Source organism: Mastomys coucha, unplaced genomic scaffold (genome assembly GCF_008632895.1).
Source record: "Mastomys coucha isolate ucsf_1 unplaced genomic scaffold, UCSF_Mcou_1 pScaffold22, whole genome shotgun sequence".
NCBI lineage: Eukaryota > Metazoa > Chordata > Mammalia > Rodentia > Muridae > Mastomys > Mastomys coucha.
In genome coordinates, this window is record NW_022196905.1 from 136,318,793 (window position 1) to 136,345,679 (window position 26,887).

Below are 26,887 nucleotides of genomic sequence, written 5' to 3' on the forward strand. Positions count from 1 at the left end.
TCCCTCCCTCCCTCCCTCCCTCCCTTCTTTCCTTCCTTCTATACTGTAGCATTGCTATGACAAAGAAGTGGCTTAAGGAAGGTTCTGTGAGGCTTGTGGTTGGAGGGGATACAGTTCATCATGGCAGGAGAAGCAGCAGAGTCTGTTCACATCTTAGCAGAGCAGGAAACAGAGGGGCAGGGAGGCAGGGCTGGCCTGTAACCCTCTTGCTGACATTTACCAGAGGGTATCCCAAATGAGCTTTGAATTATCTTCATTTGTCCGACTTGCAGGCTGTATTGAGGGTGTGGGCTGCAGGGAGTGTCTGGCCTGGTGTCGTTATTGAAGGTCTTGCAGGGGGCAGTCGACATGTCTGCTCTAAAAGGAAGGAGAGGGTTCGTGGTGTGGGGCTCTTCTCTGTTCAGTAGTTAGGCTCTAACTAGAGACAGAGTGCAAGTAAGACCTGTGGGAGGAAGGGGGGAGCAGGGAGGAGCACGGGAGGGCCGAAGGGGAGAAAAAAGGTCCAAGTAAGTGTGGGAAGAAAGCAGAGGAGGAGGGAGGAAGGAAACAGGAAGAGAGGAAGGAAGAAAGGAGGGAGGGAGAGAGTGGAAAATAATTGGGACAAAGGTCCTTGGGCAGTAACTTCACGTCACAGTTCATGGGCCAGTGACCCCTAGGGTTCTCCTTCCTAATGCTGCAGCCCTTTAATGCAGTTCCTCATGTTGTGGTGACCCCCCCCCCCCATAACATTATTTTCATTGCTACTTTATAACTATAGTTTTGCTACTGTTATGAATCATAATGTAAATATCTGATATTCAGGATATCTGATGTTCAACTCCTGTGGAAAGGTCATTTGATCGCAAAGGGGTCACAACCCACAGGTTGAGAGCTGCTGTAGAAGCTCCTAAATCCACATTTTCTGGCCAGAGCTCCCAGAATCTGCAGGTTTGAGGTGGGTCCTAGATAGTTGTATTTCACGCCATGTCTGAGGTTAACATGGGGACCCCTCCAGATGCCCAGAGTAGAAGGATGTCATTCCAGGGAACTAAAACTGCAAACCCTGACTGGCAGCTCCAAGGGGAATCTGTCTCTAGAAGACTGGCCTAAGCTCCTCAAGGAAGCCATAGCTTTCCACACACACTGTTACTGATCTGTGACTACAGAGAGGTGGTGCTGCCTAAAGGAACCAGCGCTGACTCCAGGAACCCCAGTAGCAGGATTTCCTAAGTTATATCCACAGCTTTGGAAAGAAAGGCAGATGCAGGGGAGGTGTGAGCACATCTGAAGGGATGGCTGCTGAACTCGCTTGTATGTCTTTATTCCTTTGGGAGAAGTCATTAAGGACAAACTGGGCTCTTTCTGCATCCTTGCTCCCTGGCTTTGATCTTCCTGTTGAGATTAGAACCATCACTTTCTTACAGGAGATGGAGGACATTGCAAAAAGACCCAGAAGAAGGATCTAGGGAAATGGCTCACTCAGTGGCAGGAGGACTTGAGTTTGAGCCCCAGAATGTACATTTTTGAAAAACCATTGTGAGGATATAACACTTAAAATCCCAGCACTGTGGAGGTAGAGACAGGTGGATCACTGGCTAGCCAGCCTAGACTACTTGGTGAGTTCCAGGTCCCAGTGAAAGACCATATTTCAGAGGACAAGAAGGAGGCCATATGAGGAGTCAGTCTCTCTCTCTCTCTCTCTCTCTCTCTCTCTCTCTCTCTCTCTCTCTCTCTCTCTCTCTCTCTCAGTCTCTCTCTCTCAGTTTCTCTCTCTCCCTCTCCCTCTCCTTCTCTCTCCTCCCCCCTCCCTCCTTCCCTTCTCCCCCCCCCCAGCCTGCTTCCTTTATAGGCAACATTACTACATTGATAGATCCAAGTACCACATTTCCTATGGGGACATGAATTTCCTTGATTCATTTACTCACTAATTTATCTATAAGCATCCTGTAGATACAATGAAGTAGAGATTGGGCAGCAAACATTTAGTTGAATTCCCATGTTGTACAACATCAAGCTTGATGGATCCACACTTGAAGGCTGACTCCGGCTGCAACATCAGGCATCCATCTTTGGCCCGTGATTCAGAAGAAATGGAGACAACCTGATGATCATGAGGGTTGAAATGAAGGTGTCTACCATCAATCCCACCCAGAGTCAAACCAAGTTACTTGGTTAGATTGATGGTGGAAAGAGAGAAGTACACTATGGCAGGGGTAATGTGAAATGTCACAGTTAGGTGTGATGGGGTCACTGGGGATGGGGAGACCTCCCTGGATCACAGTCAACATCTATGGTTTGAGTTCTTCCTGGTGAGACATAAACCAACATCTGCCTACAACAACAGCAACAACAACAACAGACCAAAGTAATGACTCCACCCCAGCCCACCTTGGAGAATCAATGCATTGATTGGGTTTATTAACAGAACATGGGGGAGGGGTCCCTTACAGGACCATATGGTTGCACCACTGAAAATTCTCACCCTGCCATAGGTGACAAGTCCCCTATAGCTGTGTAAGTGAGGTGCCCTGCAGCCTTCAGTTACCCTTCAACACTTTATATATGGCACCTCCCATGGCCCAGGACCACGTGCAGCTAGGGCAGAGTCGTGTGTAGCTGGGAGAGAGTGTAGGAGGGCATGGATGGAATCTCAGATGAGAGGTGGTATCCTTCCCACTGAATGCCAGCAAGCCCAGGCTAGAGCATTTCTTGGGAGTAACAGCCTCTCTGGCAAAGACACCATGATGCTTGTGCTCAGAGAGGATGGTGTCCCACAACTGAATCAGAAACTTGGATACCTTGACATTGACCTTAACCTCTCTTCAAAAAGGACAAGTTTGCTGGTCAGCTGATCACTATGACATGCCACCTGGTGGCTCAATGGTGCCTGATGGAGTGTGGAAGTGACCGACCATAGGGATGGCAAGAAAACCAGGTCCTCAGAGGGAACCTAGAGTGAGCAGGGCTCATGAGAAAAGGCTTAGCTTGGCAGCCCCAGGCTAGAGGTTTTAAGAGTGGGAAATGGTCTCCTTGCTGTGTGTATCTGTGAGGAGCAAGTGCCCAGGAGATGGATCAAAGCCAATAGGTTTCTGTCTTGCAAGAAAAAACCCCTTTAGGATATGCAGCAGAGAAAGTAAACTGAACAATGCAGTGTACACCTATAATCCCAGCACTCAGGAGGTGGAGGCAGGAGGATCAAGGCCAGCTGGACTATGTAAAACCTGTCTCCTCTCCTCTTCCACCTACAAATTACAGTGTGCTGCAGAAGAGCAAAGTGACTTATGTGGTAAGAAAGTTGTCTGAGTGCCTAAGGAGCTAAGCTTGGGGATGCTGAGCAGGGCTGCTGTGAGCCCCTGGATGAGAACTTAGGGTGGAGTAGGTGTTTCTGTGGTGACTTCTTTTACTTCTTCAGTCTGCAAAATTCTTTGGGCATCCTCAACAAGGCAGCTTATGCCTCTGACTCTGAAGGTGCACAGGAGTAGCATTATTTTTTATCATCATCACCATCATCACCACCACTACCACCATCACCACCATCACCATCATCACCATCATCACCATCATCATCATCATCATCATCATCATCATCATCATCATCATCATCATCATCATCAGGTTTTTTGAGGCAGGGTTTTTCTCTGTAGTCCTGGATGTCCTGGAACTCACTCTGTATACCAGGTTGACCTTAAACTCACAGAGATCTGCCTGCCTCTACTTCCCAAGTGCTAGGATTAAAGGTATGAGCCACCACCACCCAGCTCAGGAGTAGCATTATGTACCAGAATGTGGTTATTGTCACTTTGTGGAGCAGCATAACAAAAGGATGCTTAGCAAGGTCTAAGTTGGAGCTTTGTTTTAAAGTTAGCAGTTTTTACTTACTGGTCTCTTTCTGGAATGACCCCCATCCATGGATCATTCATAAGGAAATTTCTGCCACCCTTCTTGGCAGCATTTATCATCCACTGTCCTACGCATCTGCTTCTTCTGCTGGACTCTCAGCTCCATGCAGGCAAGAACCTTGAATCTTTACATTAATGCAAAGAGAGGATCTGTCTGTGTAGCAAGAAGCCACCATGCATGGATCAGATATGTGTAAAGAAACATAGCTGTGCACATACTGGTGTGTGCGCACACATACACAGGGCACACACACATGGTGCACAAGCATGCAGTTTCCAGGCATGAAACTGAGTTTGTTACATGCAAATCAAAGCCCAAGTCTGTTTGGAGAATTCTAACTTACCGATTGACCTAATGGGTCTTCCAGTGGGATCAGTTTGTTATCTTACATCTTTGGTTTGGGGAAAGAAGATCTAGCTGACCAGTTTGTTACAGTACTGCTCGTCACAGGAAACCAACAGATTGTATGCCCCTCGTCCCCTCTTTTTCTAGGAATACTCAGTGAGTGTATTGCTACTCAATGTTTCCTCAGTTAGGCCTTTGACTGTTGGAGCTACAGTCTTTTTGTTTTGTTTTGTTTTGTTTTTGCATCCTACTGTTTAAAGAATGATGGATTTCAGTAGCGTTGGCATCTGTCTGATTTGGCTGCCATTCATTTCCGAAATCTTCATTTCTGAGATATGCTTCTAATTACACCAAAGACACGAATCTTTTACCGACTCACCGACCTTTTCCGTTTACTCATCTGCAATGCCTGTGTAGAGTTTGTAGATGTGACTCATCCAGCTTGAAGTTCAGGGCAGCGGAGGCAAGGTGTGCCTCATGCTATATGGCATCAGTGTTCCATGGCCCACATGACCCTAGGCCCTAGAGGGCCACTTTGCCCTAGGCAGCCTCTTCCTTCCTCCCTCACATGAAGGTCACAGCCACAGCCTCCTCACCAACTTTGGACTTTTCCATGGCTCCGCCCCCATCCTGGTTTACCTTTCTTTTGTTAACTACCTTAGCTAAGCCCCACCCCCTACCCTACCCCCACATGGCAGAGCTTCTTGTGCTTGGGTCTGCAAATAGAGACAATTATACAGAGGTGTGGGCTGTATGCAGTTTAACACTGAGAACAGACCCAGGCCTGGGCAGGGGTGTGTGATTACTTGGTGAACTGCTGTCCTGATATACACCAGAGTGGCCTTGAATTCATAGAGAGCCACCGACCTCCCAAGTGCAGGGTTAAAGGCATGCACCACCATGCCCAGATTGCACGCACACACACACACACACACACACACACACACACACACACACACCTTTTCTTTTGCAGCATAAATCAGGAAAGAATCTAACGCCTGTGGTTACTTCAGCAGGCTGAGTTTGCTACAAGGACTGCTCTTAGGAGTACAGACCTTAGCTGCTAGACAATGGGGAGAAAATGTCCCCAGAGGCCTTACTTTGAGTAGCAGGAGATGGCAGCTTCCAACAGGAAGTCTGGGAGGAGGCTAGGCTGGAAGCCAGCTCTGCGAAATCAGGCTGTGGCCCTCACTCTTCCGGGAGCTATGGGCCAGCGCCTGTCCTTTCCCCAGATGGAGCAGGGTGAAGTCACTGCATTAATGAACACCACCCCTGCCATAACTGTTCTTTCCTTTGAAAACACTGCCTGGAAGGGCTTACTGGCTACAGCTCTTTTCTTGTCTCTCTTGGGGGAATATTTCAGTTCCATTGTCCTCAAGTATATGAGTCACTTCTAATGACAGTCATTGGGAGAAAAGGAAGCAAGGGGTCTGGGAACACAAGAGGCCTAAGAATGGCTAATGTTTTCATAGAGCTCGGGGTGACAACAGGCGTCCATCCAGGGCTGGGGTTAGAGAGGCAGAGGCAGAGTTTGGGATGCTATAGCTCCACTGGCAGGTTGCTCAGGTGAAAGGATTGTTTGATTTGGTTTCTTATTTTACTATGACTCAAGACTTCATGTAAGGAAGAAGGAAGATGTAGATGTGTGGCTTCTCTAGAGGAACAGATTTGACAGAATGAATGTATGTCACAAAGGGCAGTTATCAGATACAGGCTGGCGATCCAATGATGTCTGTCTACATGCTGAAGAAGATGAGAACCCAGTAGCTGCTCCTGTCTCTGAAGGCCTGGGAGATGCTGGAGCATCGGCCGAGAAGCTTCAAAGTAGATGCAGTGATCAGCAAGAAGGGGAGGCAGGCAGGCAAAATCAGCAGCCCTTCCCTCACAGGTGTTTAGGACTGGGTGGCTTCCAGGAGGTATCCACTCTGGAAGAGGATCTTCCTTCATCTTGTTAATTCTTCAGGGAAATGTGGGGAAATGTGCTCACAGGTCCACCCAGAGGTGTGTTTCTCAGTTCATCCCAGATATGGTCAAGTTGACAACCAAAATTAACTTTTTCAGACAAGAAGCAGCTTCCTTGTTGGCCCACACAGGTGAGGTCACCCCTAGCGTTTGGTGCTCTGAGACCTCCCTGAGGCTTAGAGAGGCTCTGGCTGTGGAATGAAGGGCAGGATTTCTACCCAACAGGGAGCAATGCAAAGGTGCAGAAGCCCTCTCGAAACTTCAGGAAACGACGCTTCCTTAAATGATGCAGAATGTATTTATTGAACATCTGTTCCTTGGCTTATTTCAGAGAGGTGAACATGTGGCAGGAAAGCATGCCGGAACTGCACAGGCAGTAATTGGGGCTGATGGAATGCCGGAGCAGAGTCACCCAAGCTGCCTTGGAGAACAGGGCGGAGGGAGTCTGCTTTCTATCGTTGTGACAGAGCCTTGTGAGAAGCCAGCTTGGAGGGGGAAGGGCTGCTTTGGCTCATGGCTTCAGCCCACAATTGCTTGACCCTGGTGTTTCAGGATCATGGTGATGAAGGACATACTGGTGTGAACTGCAGTGGAGCAGACCCATTTACCACCTTACAGCAGCCAGGAAGAGGCCAGTGAGATAAGAAAGGCAAGGTCCAAGAACAACCTCAAGGAGCCCTCCCTCCTCCTAGTGTTACCAGCCTGGCAGAAATAGATTGCAAAGAGACCCTTTAGCACATGTACTCTCAGGAGACCCCCAAAGGAAAACTAACAGAAGGCTCTAAGAGGGGGAGACAACCTTAGTCACTTCCCAGCAGCCCCGACTCCTCCTTCTCACCCTTTCTCCTTCTCCCTTCTTTTTTCTTTTGACACACAGCAACCTTGTTTCATTTTTGTTTTGTTTTCATTGTGCATGTGCGTGTGTGCATATGTGTATGTGTGTGCACATGTGTATATGTGTATGTATATGTGTGTGCCTATGTGTATGCATGTGCATGTGTATATGTATGTGTGCGTGTGTGTATGCATATGTGCCTCTTTGGGGGCATGTGCCTGCATGTGTGCTTGTGTGCGTGTATACATATGTTTACATGTGTGTATGTGTGCATGTGTGTATATATGTGTGTGTGTGTACGTATACATGTATATGTGTGTGTGTGTGTGTGTTGCATATATGTACATATTTTTACATGCTCATAGACATAGAGGCCCAAGTTGATATCAGGCATCATCCCCCATCACCCTCTCACCTTATTCACTGAGACAGGACTTTTCTATAAAACCCAGAATTCACCAATAGGGCTAGGCTGTTTGCTCTGGGGAATCCTGTCTCTGCCTTCTAAGGCTGGAACACAGGCAGGCTGCCAAGCCTTGCATTTATGTGAGTGCTTGGAATCCAAACACTTTAGCCACTGAGCCATCTCCTTGGCCCTACACTGTCCCTGTTTCTGTTGCTGCGTAAAGACCAGCACCAAATGGAGAGGTTTGAAGCACTAACATTGTGTTGTATGCCTTGATTTTCTGGGTCAAGAATCAACAGAGTTATGGATAGGTAGCTCCTAGTATTAGAGATTGGGGGCAGTTGGAAGTGGCTGTGTTGGCAGTGGTCAGCAATGCTCCCTAGGGACTTCCTACTATGTGCAGCTATATGCAGCTTCTCCAGCACAGGGTCTGTGAACTTCACACATGGTTCCACCCCCAGACTCCCAGAAAGGATGTGCCACAATCCCATCATTATTATGGACATGAATCCTCTGGGGGTAGGGGAGATGATTCAGTTCCTATCCAAACATGAGGACCCAAGTTCAGTACTCCAGAACTCATGTTAACCAAAACACCCAACCAGGCTTGGTAGCTCATGCTTGCAATCCAAGCTCTGGAGAGACAGAGATAGTTAGTCCTCCAGTGCTTAGGGAGCAGCCCGCCTAGCCTGCCTGGCTATTCCAAGTGAATGAGAGACCCTCCGGCATCAAAACACAAAGTGTACAACACCTGAGGAACAATGTCTGAACTGTATCCAAGCTTGAACCTGTGCCTTCAAATGCACACACACTCACACCCATACACACAGGAGAGACAAACAGACACTTGGTGTTTTTATGAATACTTATTGATATTTTTGAGATAACTAGCGGTGTAATTTCTCTTCAGTGGTATACAGCGTCACATTTTAGATACATATTTTTAATCCACCGTCCACACAGTGGTGGATACTGGGCAGTCACATGATCTCAGCTTCCTAGTCCTGCCCCTTTGCATTGGATGTATGAATCATCCAACTATCCTGTCCTCAGCAGCCACTTGTCTTCTCTCCTCGTAGAGGTGACTAGCATGTAGAGGAAGGAATTCAATATGGAGTCTTCTGAACTGGCTCCTTTCTAGTAGAGAAATGAGTGCAATTTGTTGTTTGTTTGCGGACAGGGTCCCACATAATCTTTCTATATGGCTGAGGTTTGCCTTGAACTCTTGATTCTTCTACCTCCCTCTTCCAAGTGCTGGGATTACAGTACAGTGTATTTAGGGGTCATAGTGATCGTGTACTAAAGCAATTGGTTCTCCATATTGCTGGGCAGTATTTCACCCCAGTTGTTCTTCCTGTTGCTGTGATAAGAAAATACTCTGAGAAAAGCAACTTAAAGTTGATTTTTGTTCACATGTTATACCAAGAGCAGGGTCTGGTGTTGATGAGGCCTGGGTCCCTCTCTCTTCCTGGTGCTGACCTGTGGCTACACGGCACATTAGTTAAAAAGGAGGCAATGTATAAATGAGATATTTTATTTTGGAAGGAGAAAATAGGCCAGTTAAGTAGAGAAAAGGAAAGGAGAGGGGGGAGAAGAGAAGGAGAGAGAGAGAAAGGATAGGAAGAAAGCAAGAGAGGAGACAAAGAGCAAGAGAGAGAGAGAGAGAGAGAGAGAGAGAGAGAGAGAGAGAGAGAGAGAGAGGGAAGGAGGGAGGGAGGGGAGAAACCACCCCTTTTATTGTATGGGGTGTGACATGTCTGGCTTGTGGTCAGATGACTGGCTATAGGGTCCAGCTAGAATGCTGGGAGCTTGGGGCATTGTCTGCCTGATAGAGCACACATCTCCTATGGGGGCAGCTGTGAGAGGTTGTGACTGAAACAGGAGCCAAAAGCTCCTTCTGCCCCCTGCAAGCAGACAACTGCCCATGAAGGCTCCAGGGCTCAAAGCCAATTACTTGACTAAGCTTAAGTTACCTGAGCAGACCACTGCCCAACACTGCCCTACACTCATAGTTTGAGGGTACTCTCCATCATTGTGGGGGAGGCATTGTGGCAGAAATGTAAAGCACCTGGTCACATTGCATGCATAGACAGGAAGCAGAGAGGTGAATTCTGTTGCTCAGCTTGCTTTCTCTGTATTTATCCAGCCCTGGATCCCTGGGATCCCTGGGTGCTGAGGTTGGGTCTTCCCACATCTGTTAACCTAGTCTAGGAACCCTCTCACAGACTTGCCCATGGTCACCTCTCCCGGGTGATGTAGATCCTGTCCTCCTGAGAATCAGTAGTGACTGTCACCCCAGGGGTACAACACCATCTGTCCCTGCTCCACCAGTGGACTTGAGGTTGGGAGGCCACTGAAGCAGCCATGCTCTGCACTCAGCCTTGTGTGGCCTTTGGTTCTGGCTCATCTCACAGAAGGACCTTGGAGCACCACCCCTGCATGCTGTCACCTGGTCCAGTGACACATTTTTCTAGTAGTCTGAGATTAATAGGCTTGCACTGAAGCCCGTGTGTGATCCGTAGGCAGGAAGTACTTCTGGAAGTTCTCTTTATATTTTGATGGCAGTGTCCAAGATTTATAGAATCATGTGTGCTGTTCTGAACACCAGTTGGTACCTGTGTGACTCATTTCTAGAATTCTCTGTGGCATTGACATTGTATTCATTTGTCTTGCAGGGTCACCTGCTTTAATTACTATAGATGTATACCATCTTTAATTATATAATAAAGTTTATCCAGTTTTTTTTTCTTCAAGATTGCTTTGGCTATTCTAGTTCCTTTGGTTTTTCCCTGTAAATTGAAAATCTCCTTTTCAGTTGATAAAGATTATCTTGCTGTGTGTTTGATGGACTCATGTTAACTTTGGACCACTTTGGAAAACAGTCCCCTTGCCCTCCTGACCTTCCAGTCCATCAGTATTCTTCCACAATGTTTATTTAGGGCTGGTATTTAAGTGGCTTATATTTCAGATTATAGATTTCACACATTGACAGATTTGTATCTACTTTTGTGTTTTCATTGCTGCTTTAAATGTTGGGGGGGGTCATATGTATGTGCACAAGTGTGTAGAGGCCAAAGGTCAACCTTAGGTATCACTCCACAGCACACAGTCTCATTTGTGGTTTTGAGTCTCTCACTGGCCTGGAGCTCACTGGTTTGGTGAGGGTGGCTGGCAAATGCTCCCCAGAGTCCCTCCTACCCTCTTAATGTGGGTGCTAGAGATCTGAAGTGGGGCTCCCATGCTTTGTACAGCAAGCACTTTACCAAATGACCCATCTCCCTCTAGTTTTTAAACTTCAAGTTCCAATTATTTATCACTTGCATTTACAAACAGAATTGATTTGTGAGCTTTGGCCTTATAACCTGTAATCTTGCTAGCCTCTCTTAGGTCTAGGAGCTTTCCTGGAGTTGACGTGGATTCTCGAGGTAGACAGTCATATTACACCTCCCCTTTCTGTTCGCCCCCTCCCTTTTTCTTGTCTACACTGGTCTGGACTTACAGAATAGAAAAGCTGCACCGATGTGTTCCATCCTCCCTCCCTTGTCCCTGATCACAGGGCAGTATCTTTCAGGCACTCATCTCAAATGAGATCGCAGCTGCAGGCGAGTTATAGATGCCCTTTATCAAGTTTACCAGGTTCTTTTAAATTCTTACTTGGTGGAAAGGTGTCTTTTTTTTTATTTAATCATGATTAGATCTTAAAATTTATCAAATGCTTTTCCTAACCCTATTAAGATTGGGTTCTGTTCATTCTCTTGGTCTGGTAGTTTTTTGTGATTGATAGTCAAATATTGGACCACTGTTGTGTTTATTAGATAAATCCCACCAGATAAGGCTACATTACCCATTGTGGTATATTGTTCAATCTGATCTTTTAGTTTTTTTCTTGATTGTGTTTTGAACTTGTATTCATGAGGGATTGTTGTCTGTGAGTCTCTTTTTTGTCTGTAATGTTATTTGCTTATTTATTTGAGTGTCTGGGTAATAATTCTGAGTTGTTTAATTATTCCTCAAATACCCAGTGTAATTCTTCTGTGAAACACCAACACATCTTACCTTTGCTCCTCTGTGTTTCTCCACCTGAAGCTCTTGAAGAGTCAGCCTTTATTTGCCTTAGTAAAATTTCCCTAGCCCAGCTGCACGTCAACCAGTCCCTCCCTCACCACCCTTTCCCCCCTCCTTCCTCTCCCCTCCACTCTCTTTCCCACCTCCTTTCCTCCCTCCCACTTCCCTCTTCTCTCTTTTCATTTACACACACACACACACACACACACACCCCTCCTCGTCTCAATGAGTGACAAGGTGTTTTTCCTTCTATTTCCAAATGCGGCCACCAGACTGACCTCTTCAGGTCTGTGGGCTATAGAGAGTCACAATCCTCTTGTTTGCCAGACCTTACTTCCCTCAGTGGCTCTGACATTCTCTCCAACAGGCTACACCCCAGACACAGCCGTCCTCGGGACTATATTTAATCCACAACGTTCATGAGATACTTACTGCAAGGGAAATCGATCAGTTTGCTTATGTTGTGTGGAGGGGAAGCCCGTGAGTAGGCCATGGTCATGGGAGATGGCAGATGGCTAGGAAACAGGGTCTGGAAGAGTCACCTGAGAGACTCAATGGATTCCGATTCTTTCATCTCTGCATGAGATGAGACAACAAAGATTTGCGCACATGAAGTTATTTGTGTTTGTTTGTTTATTTGAGGGTTGTGACTAACCTAGACTACTATACAGCTGTGCATGATCCCCCTCCCTCTTCTTCCCTGGAGCTGAGATTATAGGTCTGTGTTCCCTCGTCTGGCTTATGTGGTACTAGATATGAACCCAGGGCTTCAAGCATACTAGGCAGTGCTCTACCTACTGAGTGAGATCCTCAGCTCTAGGCTGACATTCTTAACATGACCATGGTACCACCCTGGGCTTTATGTGTAATATAATTATGTCATGCCCCCTTCCCTCTTTCCCCCTAAACCCTCTTACATGCTCTTCTTACTCTCTTTCAAATTTATGACCCCCCCTTTTTTATTCATTCTTGTTAAGTTCTGTTCACATATATTCCAAAGTACATAAATGCACCCTGCTCAGTGTATATAGTGCTACTTGTGTGTATGTTCTGGGGTTTGACCATTTGGTATTGAATAATCAGTAGGTGTTGTCTTCCCAGAGAAAGATTATGTCTCCCGATATCAGCCTTCTCTAGTTGCCTGTAGCTCTTTGTGTATAAATGAACAGTAATACACATAGGAGGAGTGTGATGGTGAGCCAGTGAACAAGCCACTGAGCACCATTCTTCCGTGGCTTTTGCCTCCAGTCCTTGCCTGTGTTACTTCCCTCAGTGACAAACTGTGACCCGTAAGTAAAGCCAAATAAACCATTCCCTCCTCTAAGTTTCTTGGGCAGCTGGGACAGTAGCTCATTGTGTAAAGTACTTGCCTTAGAAAGCACAAAGACCTGAGTGTGACACCCACAGCCAGTCATGGTGGTACATGCTTATAATCCCAGTGTTGGGAAGACAGAAAGCTAGATTCCCCAGAGCTCACTGGTTGGCCAGCTTAGGCTAATTGGAAATCTCCAGCCCCCCCCCCTTAAATATCCTCTCTGGGAACCTGCATCAAACAGCAACAACAAATAATAGAAGGGGCTGGAGCTATAGCTTAGTGGTTAAGAGCACTTCTTGTTCTTGCAGAGGACCCAGGTTCAGTTCCCAGCACCCATATGGCAGCTCTGGACCGTTCATAACTCCAGTTCCAATGAATCCAATACCCTCTCTGGTCTCCTTGAGTACCAGGCACACACATGGTACATAGACATACATGCGGGAAAAAAAATTTCCATATACATAAAGTAAAAATAAATAAATAAATAAATCTCTTTTTTTAAATGTGGAATACAAAGACATTCACATACATAGAAGATTCTAGTTTCTTTTTCGTTGTTCTGATAAATACCATGACCTAAAACAACCTTGAAGCAGAGAGGGTTTGCTTGGCTTTCCTTCCAAGTCACAGTCTATCACTGAGGGAAGTAATACAGGGCAAGGCCTGGAGGCAAAACCCCCACAGAGGCATGCTGCTCACGAACTCATGCTCAGCTAGCTTTCTTATACTACAAAATCTAGGTTCACTTGCCTAGGAATGGCAATGCACATGGTAGGCTGGGCCCTCCTACATGAATCATCAGTCAGGACAATTCCCCACAGACTAATCTAATCTAGGTGGTTCTTCAGTTGAGTGTCTCTCTTCCCAAGTCTGTCAAGAGAACAATAAAAGCTACCTTGGAAGTAGAAGGGGATCTCAGAACATAGGAAGTGAAAGGCCATTCTAGATTCTTGGCCATGTTGATCTGAGGTGGCAATAGAGGTAACTGAGGAAACAATAGAGAAAGATTTAGTATGTTGTCCATCTCTCATCTGTGGGATAGGACATGGTCTAATACAGCTCTTGCCTCTGTCTTCAGGAAGCAACACTCCCACAGAAATGGACCGATTCTTCTTTGTTGTCACACAAAGATTAGCTTTGGAGACACCTCCCTTCCATCTGTGCTGTGTTGTTCTTGAGTCCTGAGTGGTGACTAAGGTTTCTCTTTTCTCTCCTCTCCCCGTGGGGCCTCCTGGCATTTGTGCTGCTGCCTTCCACCTCCATATGGGAACAGTGCCCACTGCACCCCCCCAGAACGTGCAGGCAGAGGCTGTGAATTCCACCACTGTGCACTTCCTGTGGAACCCGCCGCCCCAGCAGTTCATCAATGGCATCAACCAGGGATACAAGGTACCTGGCCTGGTTTGGGAACCTCCATGGGCAGTATTGATCATATCATACTCTGGATTCAACCCTTCCTATGTGGTCAAAAACCCAGGGCATAAAACGTAGAGTACTGTAACCTTGGTGGAGCTGCCATTTGTCCTCGGTCTTCTCAGCTATCCTGGGGCCAGAAATTCAAATGTTCAGCTGAGAAGAGGGCACAAGAAAACAGGCTCTAGTCAGAGTAATGGACTTCAGGGAAGGCTAGGAGATGGGTCAGCCAGTAAAGCACTTACCATACAAGCATGAGGACTTGGGAAGCTCCTGTGAACCTATAAAATGAGAAGATCTGGGCACATTAATGCATACCTGTAATCCCAACATTAGGGAGGCAGAGATAGGGGATCCCGGGGGCTTGCTGGCCAGCTGGCCTACTTGAATCAGTGAGCTGCAAGTTCAGTGAGAGACCCTGCCTCAAAAACTAAGATGGACAATGATTGAGGGAGACACTCGGGGCTTCACATGCATGGACATCCATGGGCATACGTATACATGCATGCCAGTATACATGTGCACACATTCATCATCATGCTGAGTGATGGTGGCAAGTGCCTTTAATCCCAGCACTTGGGAGGCAGAGGCAGGCGGATTTCTGAGTTGGAGGCCATACTAGACTACAGAGTGAGTTCCAGGACAGCCAGGGCTACACAGAGAAGCCCTGTCTCGAAAAAACAAAAACAAAAAAGACACACACAACACAACTATGGGTACATATATACACACATGTCATCATACGTATATGCACACATTCATTACACCACACATACACACACACACATACACACACACACACACACACAGAGAGAGAGAGAGAGAGAGAGAGAGAGAGAGAGAGAGAGAGAGAGAACAAGAACATAAGGGAGATCTATGTGGGCTCACTGGAGTCAGCCTGTGTCCAAGCGCTCTTCCTATAACACAGATCCAAGGGCAGGGATTCATGAGGAGGAGACTGCTGTCCAGCAGAGGCCATTTTCCTCTCTGTTTTGATTATACTTCTGTTTAAAGAGTAGAGAGCAGAAAAGAGTCCAGGGTCCAGGGTGCCCGCCCACTATGCATGAATGAACAGACCAGCCATAGAATCTATAGCTGGGTAAGATGGGCTTGGATGCATACAGCTCCTTTCCTGTATGTGAACTTCTCCTGGTTGGACTTGGGAGGCTGACTCCATTAGCAGGAGTCTCGGGAAGCCCCTTCAGAGAAGCGTGAACCACTAATGCTTTCAGCTTCAAAAGGTTGTTGTTGCCTGCCATTTGAGTTGAGCTCACTCAGACACTTGTTTGTGATGAGGCCCAGCCAGGAAGGTGCCATGCCTCTGCTTCTTCCTCAGAGGTATCTGAAGGCAGATGCTTTTTTGAAGGGAGCTCATACTGATCAGCCCGAGACTCCATCACTCTTGACTCTCCTGCCAGGTCTGAGTGGCGAGAACTCTGTAAGCTTCTGATGGCAGGCTTGTCAGTTTGATCTGCACAGATGCACTGCGTCCTGCTGCCCATTGGCTTTCAGAATGACTCAGTCCTGGAGATGCATCTTGTTAGGAGACTAAAACTCACTACACGTATCTAGCGTTGCCTAAGCAGGAAAGCAGGTTTTCCTGGAGCATGCACACAGAGACACATACACACACAAAAACACACACACAGACACACACACACACACAGACACACACACAGACACAGACACACACAGACACACAGACACACACAGAGACACATATACACACAGAGACACATACACACACACAAACACACACACAGACACACAGACACACACACACAGACACATAGACACACACACAGACACACACACACAGACACACAGACACACACACACAGACACACACACAGACACACACACAGATACACACACACAGACACAGACACACACACAGACACACACACAAACACACACAGACACACACACACAGACACACACACACAGACACACACACACAGACACACACACACAAACACACACAGACACACACACAGATACACATACACACACAGACACAGACACACACACACAGACACACACACACAGACACACACATACACACACAGACATACACATACACACACAGACACACACACAGACACATACACAGACACACAGATATATACACATACACATACAGACACATACACACACAGAGACACACACACACATTCACACACCCCACACACACACAGAGACAGGTACATATATGCTATTTCTTGCTTTGTTTTTAAGACAGAATTTCACGTAGCAGGCTGACTCCAAACTCAGTATGCACCTAAGGTTGATCTTGAACTTGAACTCCTGATTTTCCAGTTCCTACTTCCTCAGTCCTTAGATTATAAGCACATGCCACCATGTTGGGTTTATGTAGTACTGGAGTAGAACCCAGAGCAGAACCCAGAGTTTCCCGCATACTAGCTAAGCCCTCTATCAACTGGCAACATTCCCAGTCCCTGTATATGCTCTTTATTTAAAATTCTAACCTATCTCCTAAAATTCATTCCAGGAAACTAGAATAACATCAATTATAAATCATTAAGATTGTTCCTATTGAATTATTTTGAGTCAGGGTATACTTCTATCTGGAGAATATTTGTGTTTATCTCCTCATGCTAATTAGTTGAATTAACAGATGATGTCATCTTTGCTCCTCATTGTTAAAAAAAATCCATGTTCAGTAGTATCCTAAGAGAAGATAGAGATGGAGATGTAAGGGAGTGTCCATTACTGTAACAAATGTAGCAGCCACTTCATTCCTGAATATAAATATATGTATGTGAGTGTACAAAAATATATAGGCATACTTTAAACTCAACTTTTTTTGAAATGGGATAATAAGATGTAATAGTATTTGTAGCCAGGCTTACTAGCTCAGCTGCTTGGGAGGCTGAGGCAGAAGAGTCACAAGTTCAAGGAAACTTGGTAAAACCTTGTCTCAAGACTTAAAAATGTAAAAAAGTAAGTAGGGGTATAGATCAGTGGTAGAGCACCTGCCTAGAATCCCTCCTGTGAGGGACTAGGATGTGGCTCAGTAGTAGAGCGCCTGCCTAGAATCCCCCAGTGAGGGGCTGGGGTGTGGCTCAGTGGTAGAGCGCCTGCCTAGAATCCCTCCTGTGAGGGACTAGGATGTGACTCAGTGCTAGAGCCCTTGCCTAGAATCCCCCAGTGAGGGGCTAGGATGTGGCTCAGTGGTAGAGCGCCTGCCTAGAATCCCCCAGTGAGGGGTTAGGGATATAGATTAGAAGTAGAGTGCTTGCTTAACATGTGTAAAACTCTTGTTTTATCCCCAAATATGAAAAGGGGAAAACTGATGTGACATTTATGGACTTATTGAATTTTGACTATGCTTTCTTTAAAAACATACTAATTGTAAAATATAGTTTTGATTGACAGCTAAGTAAAGAAATGTGGTTTAAAGAGGTCTTTTTTAACCCTTTCCCTACCAGCTCCTAGCGTGGCCAGCAGATGCTGCCGAGACTGTCACTGTAGTCACTATTGCTCCTGACTTCCACGGAATCCATCATGGGTACATAACAAACTTGAAGAAATTCACAGCCTACTTCACATCCGTCCTGTGTTTTACCACCCCGGGTGATGGGCCTCCGAGCGCACCTCAGCTCGTGTGGACCCATGAGGACAGTGAGTATCCCTCTCCTTGTGTCTGAGCCTGTTTTCTCAGGGACCACTCACTGTACCAGGTCACAATGCAGCTGGCACCAGGAAGCCCCATAGCTCAGTGCACTTGCAGAGCAGTCATCCCAGCAGTGCTTTCCCAAATGGCAAAAGGGCAGGAGACCCTTGGAATGTGGAAGGGACCTTGTACAAAAGCAGGGTCTCTGGGAACAACAGTGGAGGGACTAGTCCTACTGTGTTCATGGACGGAGTAGACCTACTGTATTCAGTCCTGCTGAGCTTGGCTATCATTATTCAGACCCTGAATTTGAATCCCTCACTTGTTTGCTTGGTTGCCAGCCATGCCTCTCTACCTACTCTTTCTCCACTACACTGGGACTTTGCATTAGCCCCACTCAGTCAGTTCCCACAGGCCCCTGTCTGCTCTCAGGCAACTGTTGTGTCAAGGACACATTGTCTGGTGAAGGTACCTGAGGGAGTAATTATAGGCATACCAAGACTATAGGCAAGGGCACCCCTAGCTGGGCACACTGGCATGTACTTATGCCAGCACTCAGGAACCTGAGGTAGGAGGACTTTGAGGGTAGCCTGGGATAAAGAGCAAATCATTTTCTCAAAAAATGTCACAACAAACAAAACCCCAAGGAGCCTCATGATAAGTCATCTACAATGAAAACCAGTGAAAAGCATTAGATCTCCCAAATGGGAACAATTGGGAGAGAGATAAAAAGGTCATGTAACAGATGTCTTATAGCTATTAAAAAACCCAAACTTTGATTTCAAACACTTGAGTAAAATTGTCATGATATAATGTGAAGTAAAAAAAAAAAACAGTTAACAAAATTATTTGAGATCCATGTTTTGGCATAATATATTTATTTATTATTTTGAGACACATTGACTTTATATGGTGGGGTGGTCCAGCATCTTTCTCAATCACTTCATCTTATTTCTTGAAACAGATTCTTTTCATGAACCTGGAGCTACCCACTAGGCTAGGCTGGCTGAGCAGTGAGCCTCTGGAATCCACCTGTCTCTGCCACAAGAGCTGGGAACCATAAATGTATGCAGGACACTGCCGGGATGATTGCCCACAAGTGCGCTGAGCATACATTTTTAGAAGCAGATCCTGGGTGTGACTGGTGCTAAAGCAGTTGTTAGGCAAGTGTGAGGGCCTGAGGGAGGATCCCCAGAACCCACAGACATGCTGGGTGAGTGTGGAGGCTCGCTGTGATTTCAACCTTAGCAGGCAGGCAGAAGGATCCCCAGATCAAGTCAGGTAGTAAGACTAGACATATGGGCAAGCTCTGGGTTTGATTGAGAGAGCAACCTCAATGAATAGGTTAGAAAGGCACCGAGAGGGATTCCAAGCATCAACCCCGGGTCTCCACATGCACGTGTGCACACACACACACACACACACACACACACATACACACACACTCATACAGTCACAAACATACAGACATACTCATACACTCACACACACATACTCACTCACACAGTCACAAACATACAGACATACTCACATACACACACACTCACACACACACTCAAACACACACTCACACACACACACTTACACAGTCACAAACACAGACATACATACACACAACTCACACACACTCAAACACACACTCACACACACACTCACTCACATAGTCACAAACATACAGACATACTCACACACAGTCACAAACATATACACAGTTACAAATACACACACACTCATACAGCCACAAACACACATACACACAGAGTCACAAACATACACACACAGTAACAAACATAGACACAGTCACAAACACACATATACTTACTAGCACACACACAAACACACATGCAAATACACACACAAAAAAAGCTCTCACACAGTCACACACACAAACATACAAATGCACACACATTCACACCTCCACATGTGTATGATGGCCCCACACATGCAAACAGGCAGACAAACATGCATGCAGCCACACAAGAACTCAGATCCTCCACTGAGACCTCTCCCCTGCTCTTGAACCGCCATTTTTAGTAGGCAGGTGACCTTTTTGTCCATTCTAGAAGGATGGAGCGCCCTCATGAAGGTAGGAGTGCAGTTGTCTTTGGGGGTGCAGCTTGTTTGGGCTGGGGCCCTGGCAGTTAGCCTCTGCTGTGCCACAGACGTAAGCTCTGCTAGCTGTAGGCCTTCTGCAGAGCCCCAGTGAGATGGGAACACGCTGGGGGAGGGTCGTGGTACAGAGAAAAGAGTATCAATTGAAAGCTAGACATTTACAGAGTTAGAGGACAGCACAGTTGGGCAGGAATCCAGGAAGCAGAAACACTGGGAATATAAAAGGAGCCGTAGCTTCCTCTGCTACGACATCGATCGCAAAAGAACAACCCGCTTCAAAAAACATCTTTCTGGACGCTCGCAGTCGGGAGAGGATGACATGGTCCTGACAGCATCCCACTTTACTATCTTCCACTGAGAGAAGTGGCGTTTGTCAGTGTTTCAGCCCCCCTGTGAAGGCTCTCCTGATCTCACCTCCCATGAGTGTGCCTTCCAAAGCTGTACTTGCTTTAAAATTCATAAGTTGTGTTAGGGTTTTGTCATAGTTCTAGGGAGGAGCAAGGTACGGGCTGCTGCTTGTGTGGCAGGGCTGATGGGAGGCAGAAAAGAGCCTAGGACCTCCTCTCCCGAAGCCCAAGCAAGAACCCCAACTTCACACAGAAGCTTTAGTGAATGTGTTGCCAGCAGGTTTCCAAGGGAGCCGTGGTAAGGCACCTTGAAGGAGGGTGCTCCCCTCCTGGCCAGAGCACGTCCTTGACTGAGAGGACTGTAGGGCGGTGTGTGGGCTTCTCCAAACTCCCGTTTTCCCTCTAAGGCAGGATGTTATGGTGCAAGCCTTTTGCTGCACTTTCTCTGGCTCCTGAAACATCCTTTGGGAGGGAAGGGTTCAGAAACTAGACTTCTGAGTCATGTGAGCAGGTACTGCCCTTGGCTCTAGGCTTCATTTCTGGTTCCCACAGGTTCTATGATGCCATAAAAGCCAGGGTCCTGGCCCCTCTCACTGGAAGATTCTAGTCAAGTACTCATCCAAAGCCTAAACCCCTCACTGGGGGATTCTAGGCAGGGGCTCTACCACTGAGCCACACCCCAGCCCCTCACTGGGGGATTCTAGGCAGGGGCTCTACCACTGAGCCACACCCCCAGCCCCTCACTGGGGGATTCTAGGCAGGGGCTCTACCACTGAGCCACGCCCCCAGCCCCTCACTGGAGGATTCTAGGCAGGGGCTCTACCACTGAGCCACACTCCAGCCCCTCACTGGGGGATTCTAGGCAGGGGCTCTACCACTGAGCCATGCCCAAGCCCCTCACTGGGGGATTCTAGGCAGAGGCTCTACCACTGAGCCACACCCCAGCCCCTCACTGGGGGATTCTAGGCAGGGCCTCTACCACTGAGCCACACCCCAGCCCCTCAATGGGGGATTCTAGACAGGGGCTCTACCACTGAGCCACACCCCAGCCCCTCACTGGGGGATTCTAGGCAGGGGCTCTACCACTGAGCCACACCTCAGCCCCTCACTGGGGGATTCTAGGTAGGGGCTGTATCACTGAGCCATACCCCTAACTGGGAGATTCTAGGCAGGTTATTCTATTATAGAGTCACACCCCAACCCTTTAATGGAGGATTCTAAAGAAGTGATAGTCTACCAAGCAATTGATGTTTTTCAGGTCTAACCAGGCAGGTTATTTTACTGGATTGGATCAGAGAAAGGCAGAAGCTGTGTCTGAAGGTCCTAGCTACTTTTCTCACCTCCCTGCTTGTCTGCATGGAGCCAGCAAAGTAACACACTCAAGAACAGAGAGCATACCCTGAGCACCTGGCCCTTCGTCCCAACTGTGCGCCTCCTGGTGTTTCTTTCCTACAGGCTTCTGCTGGCCCTGTCTCAACACTTCCTTTCTATAGCTAAAGCTGTCAACACAGGTCTGAGGAAAGGGCTCCAGGCTCTCATGTTAACAGACCTCTTTATTTTTAATTGGTAGAACCGGGAGCTGTGGGGCACCTGAGCTTTACAGAGATTTTGGACACCTCTCTCAAGGTCAGCTGGCAGGAGCCCCTGGAGAGAAACGGCATCATTATAGGTAAGCAGCCCTTCCTCTGGAAAGGGAAAACAGGAAGTGCGTCCTAACAAGAAGGGGTGGCCTTCGTGTCAAACAAAGCTGCTAAGAGTGGACCCAGGCCTCCTGGGTGTGGCTAACAAGTCCTCCTGGCTGTGTGGTGGCCATAACCCTGATGGTGGGGGCTCCAAGGATGTGTTACATATCTCCTTGTATAGACAGCAGCCTCAGAGCTGGGAGTTTATCCTCTGCTTCAGACACTGCAGAGTTCTCTTTAGGCAACAAAAAAACCATCAGTTTTAGATGTCTTTCCTCATGTATTTAGCTCAGTCCTTGGCACAATGTGGAAGTGTATTGATATTCTAGCCATGTTATAGGTAAGGAAACTGAGGCTGGGAGATTCTGTATTCAGCAAACATCCCTACTGTGTGCGCGTGACCTCCTAGCAGGGCACTGGCTACAGTGCTGACATCTCTCTCCACTTTCCACCTTCTGTCATGAGTTGCAAGGCCAGGACAAAGCCCTGGACTTCTGGCTCTAAATCCCATTTTCTTCCCTGCCCCACCACACCCTGAGTGAGATACCTAAGGCCAAGCAAAGGCTTGGGGATGAGGAGCCTCAGGCTCAAGGTGTCCTTGACCCCTGGAACTGAGTCAAGCTCAAGGTAAACTGTGCATGGTTGTCCCTTGACAATAACTCCCTCCCCACATTGCAAGGAGTCACTTTCTTTCACAAGACTCTTTTATTTTTTATCTTTTTGGTTTTTCAAGACAGGGTTTCTTTGTGTAGTCCTGGCTGTCCTGGAACTCACTCTGTAGACCAGGCTGGCCTTGAGCTCAGAGATCCATCTGCCTCTGTCTACCAAGCGCTGGGATTAAAGGCGTGCGCCACCTGCACCGGGGTCATCACAAGACTGTTATTATGTTACTATGGATTGTCACTGGGGCCTCCTCATGCTAGACAGTAATTAATTTCTTTATTTCCTGAAAGTTGCTGAAGGAAATTCATGCTCTTCCATTGAGTTGTGTCTGAGAACTGAGCAGACAAGCCATGCTGTGCTAAGAGGCAAGGTGTTCTGTGGTTGCCGGCCAGACTGCTGTGGGCCCTGCCTTCTGTGAGCAACCTAAGCAATACCAGTGGCTGCTCTGAACCCTCCCCCATGCTATGCCACCTCTGCAACACTGCAATACACTGCTTTTTCCTCTCTGTTGACTGACTGTTCATGTCCTCTACCCTAACTGCATATCAAGGACTCTGAGGGTGACGGACCCATGATCACACAGCTCAGAGGTGGCCCTGGTAGCCCCTTTCCCATCTGTGTAATCACATGCTGGGAGTAAGGTACAAACTGTGCTCCTGTTCTACCTGGAAGAGCCCCTTTTCCCTACCACACCCCACAATGGGTTTCCCCAAGCCCAGGGCCAAAGAAACACCTAGCAATACTGTATGTAACTCCCAATGACTGTATGTGTGCACCAAATATGTGAAAATAACACATTTAGTAATAACACAAATGGGGCTGGGAGCTGACTCAGTGAGGACCTGAGTTCAATTCTCAGAACCTGTTTTTACATGTACTTGTAACCTCAGTGTTGGGGAGACAGAGACAGTCAGGTCCCTAGGGATTTATGGCCAGCCAGCCTAGCTTAAATGGCTAGATCATGGCCACCAAGAGACCTTTCTCAATATATCACCCTCAGTTGTCTTCTGGCCACCACATGCACACAGCTGCATGAACATCTACATACACATTTAATGCATACAAAGTTAAAGAAAAGCATATGTGCCATGTGCTTTGGCCACCTCCTGGGTACCACCAAGCTGCTTGGTCCATGAATCCCCATTGAGTTTGGCCATCTTGTTTCCTCCCCTCAGAGTTTGCCCATGTCCTCTGTCTTTTTGTAGCCACAGCCTTGCCCAAGATAAGATGTATCCAATTGTATGGTGCTCCATGATCTTGAAATAAGTTTTTGATACTGGCTCATAACGTATGCTTGGCCAAGGGACATCCTAGACTGTCACTGCAACAGGCTCACTGCCATTGAGTTCTCAGTAGTGATCCTGGTAACCACCCAAGACACTACCCAGGATTGGGGACACAGCTGTGTCCCCCAGAGCCCCTCACAGTGCTTTGCAGATCACATAAAGCCTTGGAACTAACCCACCTCAGACCCTAGCCATTGACTAAGCTGCATCAGCTGTCCACCTGATTCTGCCTGTCCTGGACAGTGTGCTTCCTCTAGAACCAGAGATGGCTGCTACTCGGGTGAGGCATCAGAGGCTAGATGTGCTGTGGGTGGGTGGTACTTCTCCCGCACAGGAGAGCAAAAGCAGAACATGTAAATAAGAATGCTTCCCCAAGCCCAAAGCAAAGGACCTAAACCCAGGCAGGGATGGGGGGGACTCGGTAGGGAGCAGCAGATCTGATGTGGGTCAGTGTAGTTTTATGTCAGAGGCAGAAACAAACGGGAACAGAGAGATGATGATGGTGCATCCGTGTAATAGGAGCTCTGTGGGAAGTGTGTATGTGTGTGTGTGTGTGTGTGTGTGTGTGTGTGTACATGCATGTATGTATAATGTACATGTGCACATATGTGGATGTGTGGATGAGTGGAGGGTGTATATGTGGATGTGTGTATGTGTGAGTGTGTATAAGAAAGAGACTCTGCTCATGTGTGTACAGATGTGTGTGTATATTGTATGTGTGGAGGCCAGAAAACATCCTCAGTTGTCTTTCCTCAATCACAATCCACCTTGGTTTTTTTAAAAAACAGGTCTCTCATTGACTTGGAGCCTCCCTAGTACTAGGTTTATAAACAGATAGCACACTTTTCACGTGGGTCCTGGGGACTGAACTCAAACCCTCGTGCTTGCAGAGCAAACACTTTACTGACCACGCCATCTCAATAGCCTCAGAAAGAACATCTGTCTAGCTCAGGTCCCCAGGACCCATCTGGGGACTGAATCAGAGCCTTACTCATCACTGACTCTGATAACAGGGCCAAAGAGTGAGAAAAGCAGGCAGTCCCACCAGTCCAAGACATCCACTGTGTTCTAGAAACTGGCTAAGAATCTTTGATAGATATCTTAATCCAGAAGGGCTTCCCCATCCCAGATTCACACCCCCACCTCTCCTGAACTCCCACACCCCTCCTAAACTGCCCACACCCTTCCTTCTTGTTTTATAGCCTGGCAGGGGAGACCAGTGGAGCTGTGCCAACATTCCAGGACTGAAAGCTAGTTGCCAGGACCGCCAATTTATGATCATCTGCTCTCGCCAGCTAATGGCGCCTAATGAACTCATTTTCATACTTTATTTAAACAAATACCTGTAGTCGCAAGCGGCTGGCTAGTGTTTATGATGAAGCTTGACCCTCAGAGCTCAGATGTTTCCCAGTTGGATTCTGCTGGCCTGCTTCTGCCGTGGCCTCAGCTGAGAGAACGGGCCGCCCCCACTGTTAGTCAGAGCTTCAGGAAGACTGTGCCCTTCATATCAGGCCCAGAGTGGCCCACTCCTCACTGTCTGGCCTGTGCTTCTCTACACTCCTGCCCACTCTGTAAAAACCCATGTACACATAAGCTGGGTTCAGTGCTTGCTGTGCTGAGAAGCATTACACAGGGGAAGCTCTCGCAGACTGCGAGCAAACCAGTGTCATTACCTGGATGCCACCAGACCCTCATTGTCCCCTGGGACACCTCATCCAGTGCTACTCACTTCATACTCCACGCCCAGCCTGTTGGTAGACACCACCCCCAAAATCATGAGTCTTCCCTAGGACAGGCCTGTAACCCCAAGAAGGTCAACACTGTGGTGAAGGAGATGGTCCAGTCAGTAAAGCGCATGCATGTAACCTGATTCTCCAGAGCCCGGGTGAAAAGTCAGGTGCACAGAGCACGCTTACATTCCCTGCACCAAGGAAGTGGAACCCTCACAGAAAAGGTGAACTCTGGGTCCAATAAGACATACTGTCTCAAAACTTAAGGTAGTAATACACACACACACACACACACACACACACACACTGAAGAGAAACTGCAGACAAACCTGACCTTCCAAGCCTAGGTCAGGGAATGCTAGCATGCACCTCCCCCCTTCAAAGACACGGTGTAGTCTAAAACTACCCGCTGCTGAAAGGCGGCTTTGGGAGGCACTTTCAGATAAAGGTTGGTTTGTGGACAATGTGACCTTTATGGTGGGGTGACTGTCGGAAATGATGCTTTATCAGCCTGACCCTCAATGACCACCCCCATTCCATGCCTCCATTTTATTTTGTGGTCAAAATAAGAAAGAAGCTTCAAGCAAGGGCGGCGGAGCACCTGCCGGAGTAAATTGCCCATTGTGCCCTTGTTGTAAATTGCAGTATCTCCCACTCTTCCCCTGTAAACTCTGATTTATGAGGGCCGGGATGCAGACAGACAGTCTGTGATTGGATGCACTACTCTCTTGTAGAGAATTTACTCCAGATCAACAGAAAATTATTTCTGAAGCTCCCGTGGTCGTTAGTCTCCGTTAGCAGGGGCCATTCCTAGCAGGTAGGAAGCCCAGTCGGAGGTGGCTGGGAATGCTGGCTCTAGGCAACTCCTTGCTCTGCTCCCTCCTGCCACAAGCTGCACTTAAGATGAAGCACTTGCTGGTCAGAGCTGCTGGCATCCACCACACACATCTCCAAGGCTGGGGGCCAGGCAGGGGGGCATCCTTACACACAGAGGGTTGGGGAGGGAGGAGGTATATGTGTGCAGATGTGGATGCCAGATAAAAAGCCAGAAGTCTACCTCAGGCATTGATCAATCCCCAACCACTGTGCATCTTGACTCTGACACTGGGCCAGGTACTCACCACTTAGGCAAGGCTTGTGGCCGCTGTGCCCGAGGGATCTAGCATTACAAGTATCAACCACCACACCTGGCTTTTTTTTTTTTTTTTTT

At 47.5% G+C, this 26,887-nt stretch overlaps 1 protein-coding gene across 1 annotated transcript in view; it reads left to right on the forward strand.

The window, feature by feature from the left end:
* Positions 1 to 26,887, forward strand: part of Sdk1 (sidekick cell adhesion molecule 1) — a 976,484-nt gene that overhangs the window by 780,628 nt on the left and 168,969 nt on the right. Inside the window, exons 18-20 of the mRNA XM_031338568.1 lie at positions 14,081 to 14,196; positions 17,673 to 17,865; positions 21,887 to 21,985. Coding sequence (XP_031194428.1) covers positions 14,081 to 14,196; positions 17,673 to 17,865; positions 21,887 to 21,985 — 408 coding nt within the window. The remainder of the gene's footprint in view (positions 1 to 14,080; positions 14,197 to 17,672; positions 17,866 to 21,886; positions 21,986 to 26,887) is intronic.